Source organism: Python bivittatus, unplaced genomic scaffold (genome assembly GCF_059951505.1).
Source record: "Python bivittatus isolate LINGU-HERP-01145 unplaced genomic scaffold, Pbiv_v1 ctg000810_np1212, whole genome shotgun sequence".
NCBI classification, from domain to species: Eukaryota; Metazoa; Chordata; class Lepidosauria; order Squamata; family Pythonidae; genus Python; species Python bivittatus.
The window spans coordinates 4,874,131-4,889,419 of NW_028277111.1; the positions used below are offsets into that span (position 1 = coordinate 4,874,131).

The 15,289-nt window shown below is 45.3% G+C and overlaps 1 protein-coding gene across 10 annotated transcripts in view; it reads right to left on the reverse strand.

Moving 5' to 3' along the window:
- Positions 1 to 2,219: 2,219 nt before the first annotated feature.
- LOC112543262 (uncharacterized) overlaps positions 2,220 to 15,289 on the reverse strand; it is a 49,766-nt gene continuing 36,696 nt past the window's right edge. The window contains exons 1-7 of one of the 10 annotated variants that reach the window (XM_088129431.1): positions 8,373 to 8,895; positions 7,604 to 7,812; positions 7,209 to 7,322; positions 6,795 to 6,909; positions 6,605 to 6,672; positions 5,124 to 5,253; positions 2,220 to 4,278 (exon numbers count right to left, since the gene is read on the reverse strand). In XM_088129431.1, coding sequence (XP_087985557.1) covers positions 2,546 to 4,278; positions 5,124 to 5,253; positions 6,605 to 6,672; positions 6,795 to 6,909; positions 7,209 to 7,322 — 2,160 coding nt within the window. In that variant the 5' untranslated portion in view covers positions 7,604 to 7,812; positions 8,373 to 8,895 and the 3' untranslated portion in view covers positions 2,220 to 2,545. Of the gene's footprint in view, positions 4,279 to 5,123; positions 5,254 to 6,604; positions 6,673 to 6,794; positions 6,910 to 7,208; positions 7,813 to 8,372; positions 8,896 to 12,911; positions 12,925 to 15,289 lie in introns of those variants that run through there. The other 9 variants (XM_088129429.1, XM_088129428.1, XM_088129432.1 and 6 more) reach the window with 9 other exon arrangements.

The following is a 15,289-nucleotide window of genomic DNA, read 5'->3' on the forward strand; positions in this document are numbered from 1 at the left end:
GTAAAAGTCCATCTCACCCAGTTGACACCCCTCTCTTCCTTCTTCCTTTGGAGCTGTCCCGGCTTTCGCAGCCATTTTCGCTGCCTCTCCTCCGCCGGCTTCAAGAGCTTCTCCCGGGATCAATCTGGGACTTGCGGCGTCCCTGAGATCCGCGGGACGCGCCCTTTGCGATCGCCATCTCTACGGGACGGCTTAGGTCCATCGGGACCGTCCAGGGGAGGAGATATCGGCTGCGGTCCTGGGAGCCCAGGATCGCCCGCCGTATCGCCGCGACGCCAGCTCCGCCCTCGGTCCCCCTTGATTTCCAAAGGTCTCCCTTCTGGCTTGATCCTTTGTAATGTCAGTTTGTAATGTTATTTTGATTCTCATTCTCCTGAGTAGCCCTAACTTGGGATGAAAGAAAGAAAGAGGGAGGGAGGGAGAAAGCGATTCATGAGAAATGTAAAGCACAAATCCAATTAGTTGTCACTTTTAATTCAATATCACAATTAGTCAATGGGACGATTCAATATCACATTCCATCTTTCTCTGTACAGTCTGATGGAACTTGAGTTCCCTTTGGATTATAATATTGCTTCAGACTGCAGAATCTCTCTGCTGCACCATTTCCAACTTTTTGGGAAGACAGAGAAGTGTAGGGTCCTTTGATAAACTGTGAGTGTAAGGAATGAGAAAGGGAGGGGGAAACAATTGTAAGAAGACCAGGCAAAAGAAGGAAAGCTTAAATTACGGGAAGTGATTGTGGATCAGTTGAATTTCTTGCTGCATATCTGCTATAGTGAAAGAAACACGAATGAAGCTTTGTCTTGAAGAGATGAAACAGGGAGATGCAGCACATTCTACAGCCTGAGGAAGCAGCACCTGTTAAATCTCTGCCTGTCCACATTTTTATTTATTTATTTATTTATTTATTGGATTTCTCCCCCGCCCATCTCCCCCATAATAGGGGACTCTGGTTCCCTTCCAGAACCAGGATCAACCAGAAACTGGTGTGAAAAGGAAATCAAATCTTCCCCCCCATGTCAGCAGGAAGTCCAAGCTTCCCATTTGTCTCACCCTACCATTCTTTATCTGAACAGCAATCAAGGCATATTATTAAATTATAGTAAGAATGGGCTCCCCTAAAACGATTAAGAAAGAAGCAGGAAGAATCAGGAGTCCTCTACCTCAGCCCAAAATTAAATAACTAAAGACCTGGCAGGAAGGGCCAACATTCCTTGAAGCCTTAACCAAATCATAAAACGATGTGTTCTCTGAAGGGATCTATGTGCCGATTAGACCATGCCAGGTAAGGGAACCACAGGAAACCCCAGCGCAGGAGGGCGCCTGCCCTCAGAAGGCTCCCTTCTAAAGATCCAACCAATCTCACCTCTCCCGGAATCCCGGCTAATCACTGTTTCCAAGAATTCCTCGAGGGCCGGGCATTACTTCGCGCCTTTCCAGGAACAAGAGGATCTGCCCTATAAAGGAACTCCTGGGGAAACCCTAGTATGGCTGCCCCATAGCTGATCCTCTTGGGTATCTGGCTCTCGGAAAATCAACTCTTCTCTCTGCTTCAAGCAACCGCCTGTGTGCTTATACCCGGCTGGGAGACGAACCTTGTAAGGTTTCTTTCTAACACTGGGATAAACATAAACTTAATAAAAAATAAATTTCTCTTATTGGTGTGCAATAGCATTGGCAATCTAAAATAGCAGTACATTCAAAAATCAAGTTCATAATTAAAATGGCCCATTTATTGTAATTGGTAAATTAATTTCCCTTGGGCTGCCGGTTGTGAGGGTCAGAAAAACAAAATCTTCCTTTCCCTGTTCAGTGTACACAAATAGAAAATGTATAGATGTAAACAACTAAATCTAGAATTTACATGGATTCTCACCCAAAGAGATCAGTGTATGTGAAACTAGGTCCTTCCTCCTCCTGAAGCACTTTCCATGCGCCACACATTTATACGGTTTCTTCTTTGTGTGGATCTTTTTATGGGAAGTAAGATCACTACTAGTAGTAAAGCTCTTTCCACACTCCATCCCATGGAGTGATTCATCCCGTGTGGATCCTTTCATAGGAAGTAAGATTACTGTTTTGAGTAAAAGTATTCCAAACTTCATGCATTTATATGGTTTCTCCCGTGTGGATCCTGTTATGGGAATTCAGATGACCCTTGTGAGTAAAGCTTTTTCCACACACCATGCACTTATATAGCTTCTCCCCTGTGTAGATCCTTTTATGTCTCATCAGGGATGTATTTTCACAAAAGCTCTTTGCACACTCAGTGCATTTATATGGTTTCTCCCCTGTGTGGATCCTATTATGGTAAGTAAGGGAATAACGATGACTGAAGCTTTCCACACTCCATATGGCTTCTCTCTAGCGGGAATCCTCTTACGGGAAATAAGTTGACTGCTTGTCCTGAACCTCTTTCCGCACTCCATGCATTTATGTGGCTTCTCCCCTGTGTGGACCCTTTTGTGTGAATTCAAATTATCCTTCTTTATGTTTCATAAGGGATCCATTTTCACAGAAGCTATCCGCCCTCCATGCATTTCTATGGCTTCTCCCCTGTGTGGATCCTTTTATGAGAAGTAAGATTACTGTTTTGAGTAAAAGTCTTTCCACAGTCCATGCATTTATATGGTTTCTCCCCTGTGTGGGTCCTTTTATGGGAAGTAAGTTCACTCCTAGTACGAAAGCTCTTTCCACACTCTGTGCACTTATATGGCTTCTCCCCTGTGTGGATCCTATTATGGTAAGTAAGGGAATTACTATGACTGAAGCTCTTTCCACACTCCATGCACTTAAATGGCTTCTCCCCTGTGTGTATTCTTTTATGGGAAGTAAGTTCACTCCTAGTACGAAAGCTCTTTCCACACTCCATGCATTTATATGGCTTCTCCCCTGTGTGGATCCTTTTATGGGAAGTAAGTTCACTCCTAGTATGAAACCTCTTTCCACACTCCATGCACTTATATGGTTTCTCCCCTGTGTGGATCCTATTATGGGAAGTAAGGGAATTACTACGACTGAAGCTCTTTCCACACACCATGCATTTATATGGCTTCTCTCCTGTGTGGATCCTTTTATGGGAAGTAAGTTCACTCCTAGTATGAAACCTCTTTCCACACTCCATGCATTTATATGGTTTCTCCCCTGTATGGATCCTGTTATGGTATGTAAGGGAATAACTATGAGTGAAGCTCTTTCCACAGTCCATGCATTTATATAGTTTCTCCCCTGTATGGATCCTTTTATGGGAAGTAAGTTCACTCCTAGTACGAAAGCTCTTTCCACACTCCATGCATTTACATGGCTTCTCCCCTGTGTGGATGCTTTTATGGGAATTCAGATTTTCCTTCTGAGCAAAGCTCTTTCCACACTCCATGCACTTATATGGCTTCTCCCCTGTGTGGGTCCTTTTATGGGAAGTAAGTTCACTCCTAGTACCAAAGCTCTTTCCACACTCCATGCATTTATATGGTTTCTCCCCTGTGTGGATCCGTTTATGGTAAGTAAGGGAATAACGATGAGTGAAGCTCTTTCCGCACTCCATGCATTTATATGGCTTCTCTCTTGTATGAATCCTTTTATGGGCAATAAGTTGACTGCTTGTCCTGAAGCTCTTTCCACACTCCATGCATATATATGGCTTCTCCCCTGTGTGGCCCCTTTTATGTGAATTCAGATTATCCTTATGAGCAAAGCTCTTTCCACACTCCATGCACTTATATGGCTTCTCCCCTGTGTGGATCCTTTTATGTCTCACAAGGGATGTATTTTCATAGAAGCCCTTTGCACACTCAGTGCATTTATATGGTTTCTCCCCTGTGTGGATCCTTTTATGGGAAGTAAGCTGGGTTCTGGTTGTAAAGCTCTTTCCACACTCCATGCATTTATATGGTTTCTCTCCTGTGTGGATCCTTTTATGAGACATAAGGGACCCATTTTCACAGGAAAGAGTGAAAGTCCAATTGGGTTTTTTTCCATTGCCTCTGCATATATAATCTTCTCCTTTGGTTTGGGTTGGAGAGTGTTCATTTACCACTAATTTGTCTTTTAATAGTCTTACACTTTTTCCCATATACTTTTTCTTTATTTTTCCTTGTTGGGCAAGAAAGCCTTGCGTCTCAGCATCCATGGAAGATGAGCTTTCCTGATTCCAACTATTTGACTGGTTTCCCTCATGCCTTTCTAGTTGCATCTCCAGTTCCTTGTCCCTTCCGCCTCCATCCCTGATCATTTGGAATTTTTCACTGGGATCTTTATTCTCACAGCGATGACCACCTGCAAAGGAAAAGAGAAATGAAAATTATAGCAAGGTTGGGAGAAAAGATCAAACTGTAGGATTTGCATGTTTGCATGGTTACAATGGCAGGGTATAGAATGGATAATTTCTATCTTCATGAGCCACAAAAGCTTTGAAAATATCTAAAGTATCCACTTTATTTACAGTTATCCCTATATAGTCAACCTTACCCAGAGTCAGTGTTGAGTTCAGGAAGAATCCGGGGAAACATCCAAGGAGGCATTAGGAGAAAACCTAACATTTATTGGAGGGGGGTCAATAACAGGAACGACCAGTGAGAACTAAATCAATTTTGAAATTCGTCCTTTTCTTCCTACCCAAACTACCTTCCATTTGCTATTCATTTTTGAAATGACAAAATCACATGGTTGCAGAGAAAAAAATTCTAGAGCTCTTCTCTTAACCCTAAATAGCACGTTTGCAATGGAAAAACAGCATCATTTTGCCCTTAACCCCAAGGCTCAGGATAGAAATCAAAAGGAAGACAAGTCATTAACCCAACAGCCTGAATAAATGAGAACCCTTCAGAGGACAGGGAAGCATCTGGGCTCAAATAAGTGTGATGGAGTTGAGCGTCTCCTCAAGCCAAGGAGTGAGTTTCTCACTGATACTTTTAAACAGAAATGGAAAAATTCACCAGATGAGAAATGCATCTAAGCAGAGAGCCAATGACCACTTTCCTTCCTCGGAGCAGGAGAAGGTCAGATCTTTTACTTCTCCCCCCAAAGAGATGGTTGGAGACTTTTTGAATAATTGATAGGTGATGGGATCTAGCTACAAATATCTTCCCAAACTCTCTGATGGGAGAGAAGCAAACCCTTACCCAGAGAGGCCACATTCCTACAATTTTCCACCATGACTTCCCAATGTAGTGCTTTTTGGTGAGGATCCAGCTGAGACCACTCCTCCTCAGAGAAATACACAGCCACCTCCTCGAAGGACACAAGACCCTCCTGAACAAGGAAAAAAAAAAAGAACAAAACAGGCCAGGAGGATTTTCAAGATCTGTCCTATTCTTCACAAATTCCCAGAGCAACGAAAAGATATGCACTAAGTTAAATGGCTATGCTTGGTGGGATTCCAAGGTTTAGGTGAGAAAATCGAAAGAGCCAAAAGCTTTTGACTGAAGAAGTATTTCTGGCAGGCTTGATCAACTTGATTGCTTCTGTAGGACATTCAGTGCCATTCAGTGAAAGCAGCCCCAATTTCCTTCTGGACTGATCCATCAGTTGATCCATTCACCCATCTTGAAAGGACTCTCACCTTCTTGAGAGAAGGAACTGGCAGATGGGCTACAGCAACCCCACCTATCAGTGTCTCCAATCCTTCCTGTATTTGCAGAACGGAATGGGGGGGGGATTCTTTATAGCATTTCAGCAAAGGGCTTACGGTGTCCCCAGAAGGACCGATCATGCCCATGCTCAACAACTTCATGAAAGTGCTGGGAGAGCACAGCCACGGATTTGGGTGGGGGGCCATCAATATCCAGAGGCACACAAGCTGGGTTCTTCTCCTCAAGGATTGCAAGAAAGGTGCTAGTAGTCCGAGCCATTGGCTGAATGGGAGACAAGATAGCGGAGGCAATTTTTTGGGAAGGACATTTCTCAGCCTTTGCCAAGCTGGATTCCTTGGCCTCCAAATCCATTCACAAATCAGAGGATTAGAAATTACTTTGCAAGTCAAAGGAGCCTTGATTATATTCTTTTTCAGTACAATTTCTACTTAGAGACTTTTCTCTCTAGCCACTTTCATTGGATTTTAATAACCTGGCTTATGTCTCAATCGGATGTGCTTATATTCCTTACCACTGGTTGGAAACTAGGCTTTTTAAAAATGGCAATGTGCCAATCTGCGTATTTAGTTATTTTTGAGCAGCCTTGCATCATTCCAAGTCAAAGACTTGAAAAAAAAGAAAAGAATGGGTGTCTGTTTAGTGACTGCTATGGCTGTAATAATATTATTCCTATCTCTTGAGGGACTTTTTAACAAATTAGTTATTGTAAAAATATAGTAGGAAGAGTAACTAGCAGAAGGAGAGTTATATACTGGTCTTAATATTTCCTAAGAAGAATCTCAGGGGAGAAATTACAAACCATTGTATCTGAACCACAGACATCAGGGGAAGCTAGGTTGACTGGGAGTAATGTGAATCTGCTATTCCACATTCCATGTTGCTCAAGGAAAAGAAAACACCCAGGCCCACAAAAGGGGGAAAAATGGAAGGAGAGAGTGCTATGTACACCAGCTTGACTGCCTGAAGGAAAGGGAGAATAGAAATCTAATAGATAAATTTCCTGCTCTTACTTCAGCTGGAGGTTCAGCCCCTGTTTCAGCTCCACCAGAAAGAGCAGACAACTTGGTTCGAGTCTTCCCTGTGAGGGAGAGAGAATTTTAAAGTGCAGAATTAACAAAATAGGAGGAGGCATTCTAAAGAAGAGAAGACATAGAGGAGACAGCTGGGATATCTATGGGGAATGGGAGGGCCTTCGATTACCTCTGAAGGTGACCTGACTTGGATCTTCCTGAGAGATCCTCCTGAAAAACAGCTCCTGAGGGGAACTGGATGGATTCCTCCTTCCCTCAGGATCTCTGATGTCCACAGCGAAGGACTTGAAATAGGAGGCAGGAGAAAAGAAGAATTAACAGACATCACATAACATGAAGTGGATTCTTGTTCTCTGAACACAACTTCAAAGTGTCCATCAGGGAGGCTGGAAAGTAATAAAGGAACGGCTCTCCCAAATCTTTCTTCTAGAATGGATAACGGAACAATGTCCTACAAGAAATAGTGAAACATCTCCACGTATTAGGAATGCCAGAGAACTCTAGTTGGGAGGGGTTAAGAATTGAAATTCATTGTTTATTCCATTCAGACCCCTTCTGGGCTCCTAAAATGAACGTCTCTCACCTGTAACTCGACCTGCTCCTTCTGCTCTTCTGCCTGGCTCAGGAGGAAGCCTTCCACCAGGGCCACTGCCTGGGAGCTGGTCTCTGCTCCACACTCCCGCACCCAGCTTGCCATCTGCAGGGGCAGAAGGGTCAGGAACTGCTCTAGAACAACCAGGTCCAGCATCTGCGCTTTTGTGTGCTTTTCTGGTCTCAACCATTGACAGCAAAAGTAGTGGAGACGGCTGCAAAGTCCTCGGGGACCCTCAGCCTCCTGGTCTTGGATGCTCCTGAACCTCTGGGGCTGAACTTCTGAATGGCTGACTTCCTCCTCCACGATCCTCTGCCTAGTTCTTGTGCAGACCACCCCACAACTCCCAGGCTGAACAGCAAAAGGGCCTTCCCCAGTTCCCTCACTTGCTAAGGGTTGTGTCTCCATTCTTTCTCTGTCCTGTAAGGCAACTCCAAAGGGGTCCGAGGAATCTTGTGGCTCTCCAAATGCCTTTTCATTCACAGGACTGTTCCTGTAGCCCAGGAATAACCAAAGCTGGCCATTCAGCCCTCTTTGCCCAAGAGAGAATTTTGTCTGTTCGCAAGGACCTACAAAAGGCTTCCAGGTTCTGTGTCTGAGATGGAAAAGAAAAGACATTCCAAGAATTAGAAAGTGATGGCTTTCACCATTGAACAACACTCATCCCCATGGAAGGCACTATTTTTCTGAGCTGGTATAGGATGGCAGTGGCACTGAGCAGATAAGTCCTATGTTTATTTGTGGGTGTTGCAACATAGGGGGTTTACATCACTCAAGTGATGAATACCCAATAAATGCATTTTGGAGCATTTTCTATTTCTTTTTCTCAGGAGGAAGGGTTTTTTAAAATCCTGTATCTACATTTTGCTACAAGCAGAATTCATACAACATGTGTGCCAAACCCCAAAAAGGTTAACAAACCATGAAAGTTCAGTTCAGGTAAAATGCAATGCCAGTGAAATGAGCCTGGCTTGGGATGTTCTACTTCCCTTTCTCCAGGGTTTGCTTTTAAGAGCCAAGTCACACCAGGACACGCAGGCAGGTTCAGACAACATGCCCTAAGCCCAAACACATCCCCCAACCAAAGGGGCAGAGTCCACACAAAGCACAGGGCGTGAAGGAACGAAGCTTAAGAGGATCTCCTGGTTCACTCACCCTCCTAAGACCTGTCGAACTGCAGGGGATCCAGCCCAATTTCAGCCTCATCAGCGCGTGGTGAGAATGCAGCACAATCTCTAGCCCTCCTTCCTTGCAGGGCTTTTCTTCTTCCCTGCTGGAGATTTGCAATGCAAACTCTCCCTGTAACCCCACTCAGAGGCTTCGCCCAGGAAATGGGGTGCGAAGGGCTCCCCCAGATCCCCTCCTCCTCCCAGGGGATCCTGGATTTTTTCCTGGGGGCAGCACGGCTGGTCTGGAGCTCTGCTTCCCCCCTGCCTGTTACGTGCATGGAAAGGGGTTGCAGGGGAACATGGGATTCAGGCTCAGCCACCCCCAGCACCTAGAAGATTGAACTCGCATGAGGACTTGGCCTGCGTCTCTCCCTTCTCCAGCCCCGGAACCCTCTGCCTCCCTTTCCATGGGAAGAGGCCCCTGCTCACCCAGGCCCTCCTTTGGATCTCTTCCCTGCAAGACTTTCCGGCAGCCTTTTTACCTCAAAGGGTTAAACAGAGAGCCCAAGTTCCTAGAGAGGCAAGACATACGAATGTCCCTCCTCTGGACAGCCAGCAGTGGCCGTCGCCCTCCAGTGGCCGAATGCTGACGTGCATGGTGTTCCCCTCTGCAGACGGCGCCCCCTGGTGGATGCTGTGTGCAATGGAAGACCTCATGCAAAGAGGCGAGAAAGGCTGTTATTTCCATGGGATCAGAAGGATGGGGGCTGTGGTGTCCCCCCTGAGCAGGAAGCCTTCTCGGTCCAGCTGCTTTTGACAACTTTAGAACATCTCCATTTTAAGAGAGGTTCTGGAGAAAGTTGCATCCCCAGGTAGAGGGGGCAGATGTAGAAAAGCAGCAGACAGGAAATGGAATTCAGCATTTTGCTTGCTTAAGAGAGTAAAAATAATCCTGTCTTGATTCTGAATCCCATAAAAGACATCAGTGGGAAACTCTGACAGGCTTTCAAGATTCTGTTCTTGAACCCCACAAGGGGTACATTGTAGTGCTCCAACAGGCTCTGTGGTGTCCAATTCCTGACCTGGCTTGCCTGAAAGGGCTGATGCTCTGCAACTGCAGAGAGCCTTAGAGGAAGCCGACGATTTGGCTCCTTGGCAATCGGTTTCCGGCTGGGATACAGGATGGGAATTGCCTTGGTTGCACTTTATGGATGACTTATGGAGAGACCAGGATTGGGGGAGTGCAGTCCTCAAAGATCTCTCAGTGGCTTTCGGTACCCCTGACCGTGGCCTTCTTCTGCAACGTGTCCGAGGGAATGCCCTGCTTTGCAGTGGTTCTCCTTCTTCCAGAGGTCCTGATGGTGGAAGTCTTCCCTCTCCTTCAAGCAACCACCTGTGTGTTTATTCCCGGCTCAGAGGTGAATCTCGTAAGCTTTCTTTCTAACAATTTGGCAAGCCACCCAGGAGCCCGAGACTAACCGGGTCAACGGACCGAGCGTGGGAACTTCACCCGGCCGGCACCGGACCATTTGTCCGCAGGGTGCCGTCCCAGACTCTGCCCGCTTCGACACTGGTAGTAAAAGTAGTTTTGGTTTTGAGCCAAAGCGTGGCTTGAACCTCCTGAGAACCTCTCTTGTCTCTATGGGGACAGCTTTGGATCTCTCAAGGTTAGTGACAAAGGCCTCCAGGCTGACAAAGTTCAGGAAGGAAACAGGATTCAGAAATCCTGTTTGCATTCTAAGACCCTTAATGTTTCAATACAGATATATGTGTGTGTATGTATGTGTAAATACTAAATATGAAATATATGTGTAGGTAATATATAAAATCTTCTGGCATAGCTAATACTCTAGTTGAAAACGTAAGGCTGCTCTTTTCCTTAACTCTGGCCTTCTGATTTATGTCTCCTCTCTGCCCCTGGTTCCTCCACAAATTCCTACTGAACCAAGCTGTGGGCGGGGGGAGGAAAAAGCACCACCAAGTATAGCAATGATCAATAAAATCTGAATGATGACTGGAATTCTATACTTGGTGGTGTGCATTCCGACATGCCACATACTGTATTTAATTTTTTTTTAAGTCCTTTCGTAGAGACCTCCTCTTGTATTTGATTTCTATGTATTTCTCTTTTGGAACAGACTTTTCTCCTTTTCATTTCTCTTCTTGAGGCATGTTTCCTCGTGTATGGTTTGGAAAGCCAAGTCACAACATTACCGGGTGAAGCAAAGCCATACATACTTGAGCCACTGGGGTGGTGTGGGGGTAGGAGACCTAACTGTGTTCCCCCCCTCCAACAGATCTGAGATTCTGGGGCCTTTTCATAGAGCTCTGGGTCAGAGGAGAGGAAATCTGCTCTCCGTGGAAAGGCCCAGGAGAGCTCCAGTGGTCAGGAAGTGGCAACCTTGAGTAGAGGAAGACGGAAGTCTGTGTGGACTGCTTTGAACTGCTGGGAGTGGGTCTCCGTGAAGGCGGAAGGGCTGGGCGATGTGCGAAACAAGCACCACAAATCTCTCTGGGTCAGTCAGAAGTAAAGTTTTATTGGAAGCGTTTGCAAAGGCTGGTGGGCTTCATTGCAAATAAGAACCCACACCCACATACACACTCCGGCCTAATTATATACATTCCCGATCGCAAGTCCCTCCCCTTTTCCCCATTGGCTAAGGTACTCAGGGTGTACAGTCTCTCCGGCCGCTCTATGATTTCTTGGTCCCTCCCACCTCATCCATTGCAAGTCTATGGTAATTTGCTCAAGGTTTCAGCTAATTGCATTATACTGATAAAGACTGCCCCAGGTTAAATTAGTTTTTATTTACATTGTCCCACACAAGGAGACAACTTCCTCTCCATCTGCCACTATTTGATAACCATAACACTTAACACTACTTCCTTCTCTCTCACACAGCTGCACTCTTAGCATGCTCAAGCTACTATTTCTTTGTCAATAATAACATATTTTGTCCATCTCTCACAGCGAGGTTGCAGAAGAGGGAGCGCGAAGGGGCGAGGTGGTCTTTTGAAGGGCATCAGACGATGCACCATGGATAGAAGCAAAACAAGCACATTGTATGTCGTAAGACGGTTTGTGAGGAGTTAGCGTGTTGGGAGTGGGGAAGATGAAGATGGACGTCTGCTTACTGGCAACTCTGTCTGAGGGGCTGATCTCAAGGTGGGAAGGCAGTTGATCTAAATGCAGAGTTGCAAAAAGCAGCTATAAGCTCTTTGAACGGCCCACCGGAAACGCTACCACGAATTGGCCCAGGAAGAAGTGAAGGAGTGCATGTTCCTCTGTTTCCCGTTTTTTTCTTCCTGGTGCAGGAGAACATCTGGCCAGAAGTGAGGGTAGGGCTAAAGGTCTGAAGGCTCAAATACTATTCTAATGGCAAACATCTTTGCAACATGCTCCAGTATTTTGTAGTTTATACATGCTGTTACAAAATAACTCCAGCTCCGTGGCATATGTTTTATTTGAGAAACATCAGGGGGAAACCCCAGTCCAATGTTTTTCAGGAGAATGTTATGAAAAGTCTCCTGCCCGTCTTATGGCTTTGGAGCATTATTTCCCTGAAGACAGAAGCCCCGAAGCAATCTTTTCCTTCCAGTCTATCACAGGAGAAGCTGGGGGGTGGGGGGCGGAGCTTGCTTCCCCTCTAATGTAAAAAAGGTGATTGCAGTAAATGGGCAATTTAAGTGTTTCTTTTTTAGGATAAAGATCTGCATTTCAAATGTTTTCTTTTGCAAATTTATTTTCTTCCAATTGCTACTGTTAGGAAAAAGTGGTCACTTCTCTCAAGAAGACCTGAATTGCTGGGCTGCCCCCAAGAGTGCTTTGCATTTCCACCTTTATCAGCAATCTCACTCTCTGCTTTGCAACAAAAATCCAGCCTTGGCCTCAAGGGGGTCTTCCTGTGTTTTACTTTTCAACTAAATGGGTTATGAGTGTCAGGTTCGGTCAGCACGGGGCTTCAGGGAAGCTCGCAGCCAGACCACGCGGAATCCACCGGCGGTAGCTAGCGGGGAAAAGAGGAACTGAAAGCGCCGCTAATTAACGGGCCACCTGCGCCCAGCCAAACCGGAAAACCGCAGCGGAAGCTTTTAACTATAAACTGATAACGGCGCGAGTCAGCAAGGAACGGGGCCGCAGGCAGCGAAACAAGATCGCAACGCAGCACAGAACCCGCGGCCTTGCACGTAAGGGGAGGAACCAACCCAGCCGGAGGGGGACTGGCAATCAAGGACAATAGACCCTGACCGATCCTGCCATCATGAACAATCAAGGGGGATTATTGGGGGCCAATAATCCGCAGCTGCAACCTGATCGCGGGGCGGGAAAAAAGCGCAGGAAGGGGGGAATATAACAAGTGATGCAATTGTACCAAGCCAGTCCTGGCTTTACTTGTGACTACTACGTTACGCATGAGTAAACCTTCTTTGTGAACCACACGTGTCACGAGAGTTTCTCTGTCGAACGGGGCAAACCTTACAATGAGGAGAGGTTTACTAGGTTTCATGTTTCTCCCTCAATATGGATATTATGAAAAAAAGGGAAACAACATTTAGGACAATCTTTGATAGAGCCTCCATGGACTGGTATAGTCTATCTGAAAACAAAACAAAATCTTTTTAACAACTTTTGGCTCTGGAAGCAATCAAGGCACTCTATACATTACTATGTCAATGTAGATTCCTTCTCTCCAGCTTTTCATGTTCTCATTCTAGAAAATTGTTGTTGTTGTTGTTTAGTCGTTAAGTCGTGTCCGACTCTCCGTGACCCCATGAACCATACTGCGCCAGGCCTTCCGGTCCTTCACTGCCTCCCTGAGTTTGCTCAGTTTCATGCTCATTGCTTCAGTGATGCTATCTAACCATCTCATCCTCTGCCGTCCTCTTCTCCTTTTGCCTTCAATCTTTCCCAGCATCAGGGTCTTTTCCAAAGAGTCCTCTCTTCGCATTAGGTGACCAAAGTATCTGAGCTTGAGCTTCATTATCGATCCTTCCAATGAGCAATCAGGGTTGATTTCCTTTAAGATTGACTGGTTTGACCTCCTAGCAGTCCAGGGGACTCTCAAGAGTCTTCTCCAGCACCACAGTTCAAAGGCATCAATTCTTCGGCGCTCCGCCTTCTTTATGGTCCAGCTCTCACAGCCATACATTACTACTGGAAAAACCATAGCTTTGACTATGCGGATCTTTGTCGGCAAGGTGACGTCTCTGCTTTTTAATATGCTATCTAGGCTTGCCATAGCTTTCCTCCCAAGGAGCAAGCGTCTTTTAATTTCATGGCTGCAGTCTCCATCTGCGGTGATCTTGGAGCCCAAATAAATGAAGTCTGTTACTGCTTCCATTTCTACCCCTTCTATTTGCCAGGAATTGATGGGTCCAGATGCCATGATCTTAGTTTTTTTAATGTTGAGTTTCAAACCAGCTTTCGCACTCTCCTCTTTCACCCTCATCAAGAGGCTCTTTAGTTCTTCTTCACTTTCTGCCATTAGGGTGGTATCGTCTGCATATCTGAGGTTGTTGATGATTCTCCCTGCAATCTTAATTCCGGCTTGTGATTCTTCCAGCCTGGCATTTCTCATGATGTACTCTGCATATAGGTTAAATAAGCAGGGTGACAGTATACAGCCTTGTCGTACACCTTTCCCTATTTTGAACCAATCGGTTGTTCCGTGACTGGTTCTAACTGTTGCTTCTTGGCCTGCATACAGATTTCTCAGGAGACAGGTAAGGTGGTCTGGTATTCCCATCTCTTTAAGAATTTGCCACAGTTTGTTGTGATCCACACAATCAAAGGCTTTTGCATAGTCAATGAAGCAGAAGTAGATATTTTTCTGGAACTCTCGTGCTTTCTCCATGATCCAGCGAATGTTGGCGATTTGATCTCTAGTTCCTCTGCCTCTTGAAACCCAGCTTGTACATCCGGTAGTTCTCGGTTCATGTATTGCTGAAGCCTAGCTTGTAGGATTTTGAGCATAACCTTGCTAGCATGTGAAATGAGTGCAATTGTGCGATAGTTTGAGCATTCTTTGGCATTGCCCTTCTTTGGAATTGGAACGTAAACTGACCTTTTCCAATCCCGTGGCCACTGTTGCGTTTTCCAAACTTGCTGGCATATTGAGTGCAGCACTTTAACACCATCGTCTTTTAGTATTTTAAATAACTCAGCTGGAATACTGTCATCTCCACTAGCTTTGTTGTTAGCAATGCTTCCTAAGGACCAATTGACTTCACTCTCTAGGATGTCTGGCTCAAGGTCAGCGATCACACAAGCGTGGACATCAGGGACATTAAGATCTTTCTTGTATAGTTCTTCTGTGTATTCTTGCCACCTCTTCTTAATCTCTTCTGCTTCTGTTAGGTCCCTGCCTTTTTTGTCCTTTATCATGCCCATCTTTGCACTAAACGTTCCTTTCATATCTCCAATTTTCTTGAAGAGATCTCTAGTCTTCCCCATTCTATTGTTTTCCTCAATTTCTTTGCATTGTTCATTTAAGAAAGCTTTCTTATCTCTCCTTGCTATTCTCTGGAAATCTGCATTCAGTTGCTTATATCTTTCCCTTTCACCCTTGCTTTTCGCATTCCTTCTTTCCACAGCTATTTGTAAAGCCTCATCAGACAGCCATTTTGCTTTCTTGCATTTCTTTTTCTTTGGGATGGTTTTAGTTGCTGCCTCCTGTACAATGTTACGGACCTCCGTCCATAGTTCTTCAGGCACTCTGTCTACCAAATCTAATCCTCTAAATCTATTCATCACCTTCACTGTGTACTCACAAGGAATATGATCTAAGTCATACCTGAGTGGTCTAGTGGTTTTCCCTACATTCTTTCAATTTAAGCCTAAATTTTGCAGTAAGAAGCTCATGATCTGAGCCACAGTCAGCTCCTGGTCTTGTTTTTGCTGTCTGTATAGAGCTTCTCCATCTTTGGCTGCAAAGTATATAATCAATCTGGTTTCGGTATTGA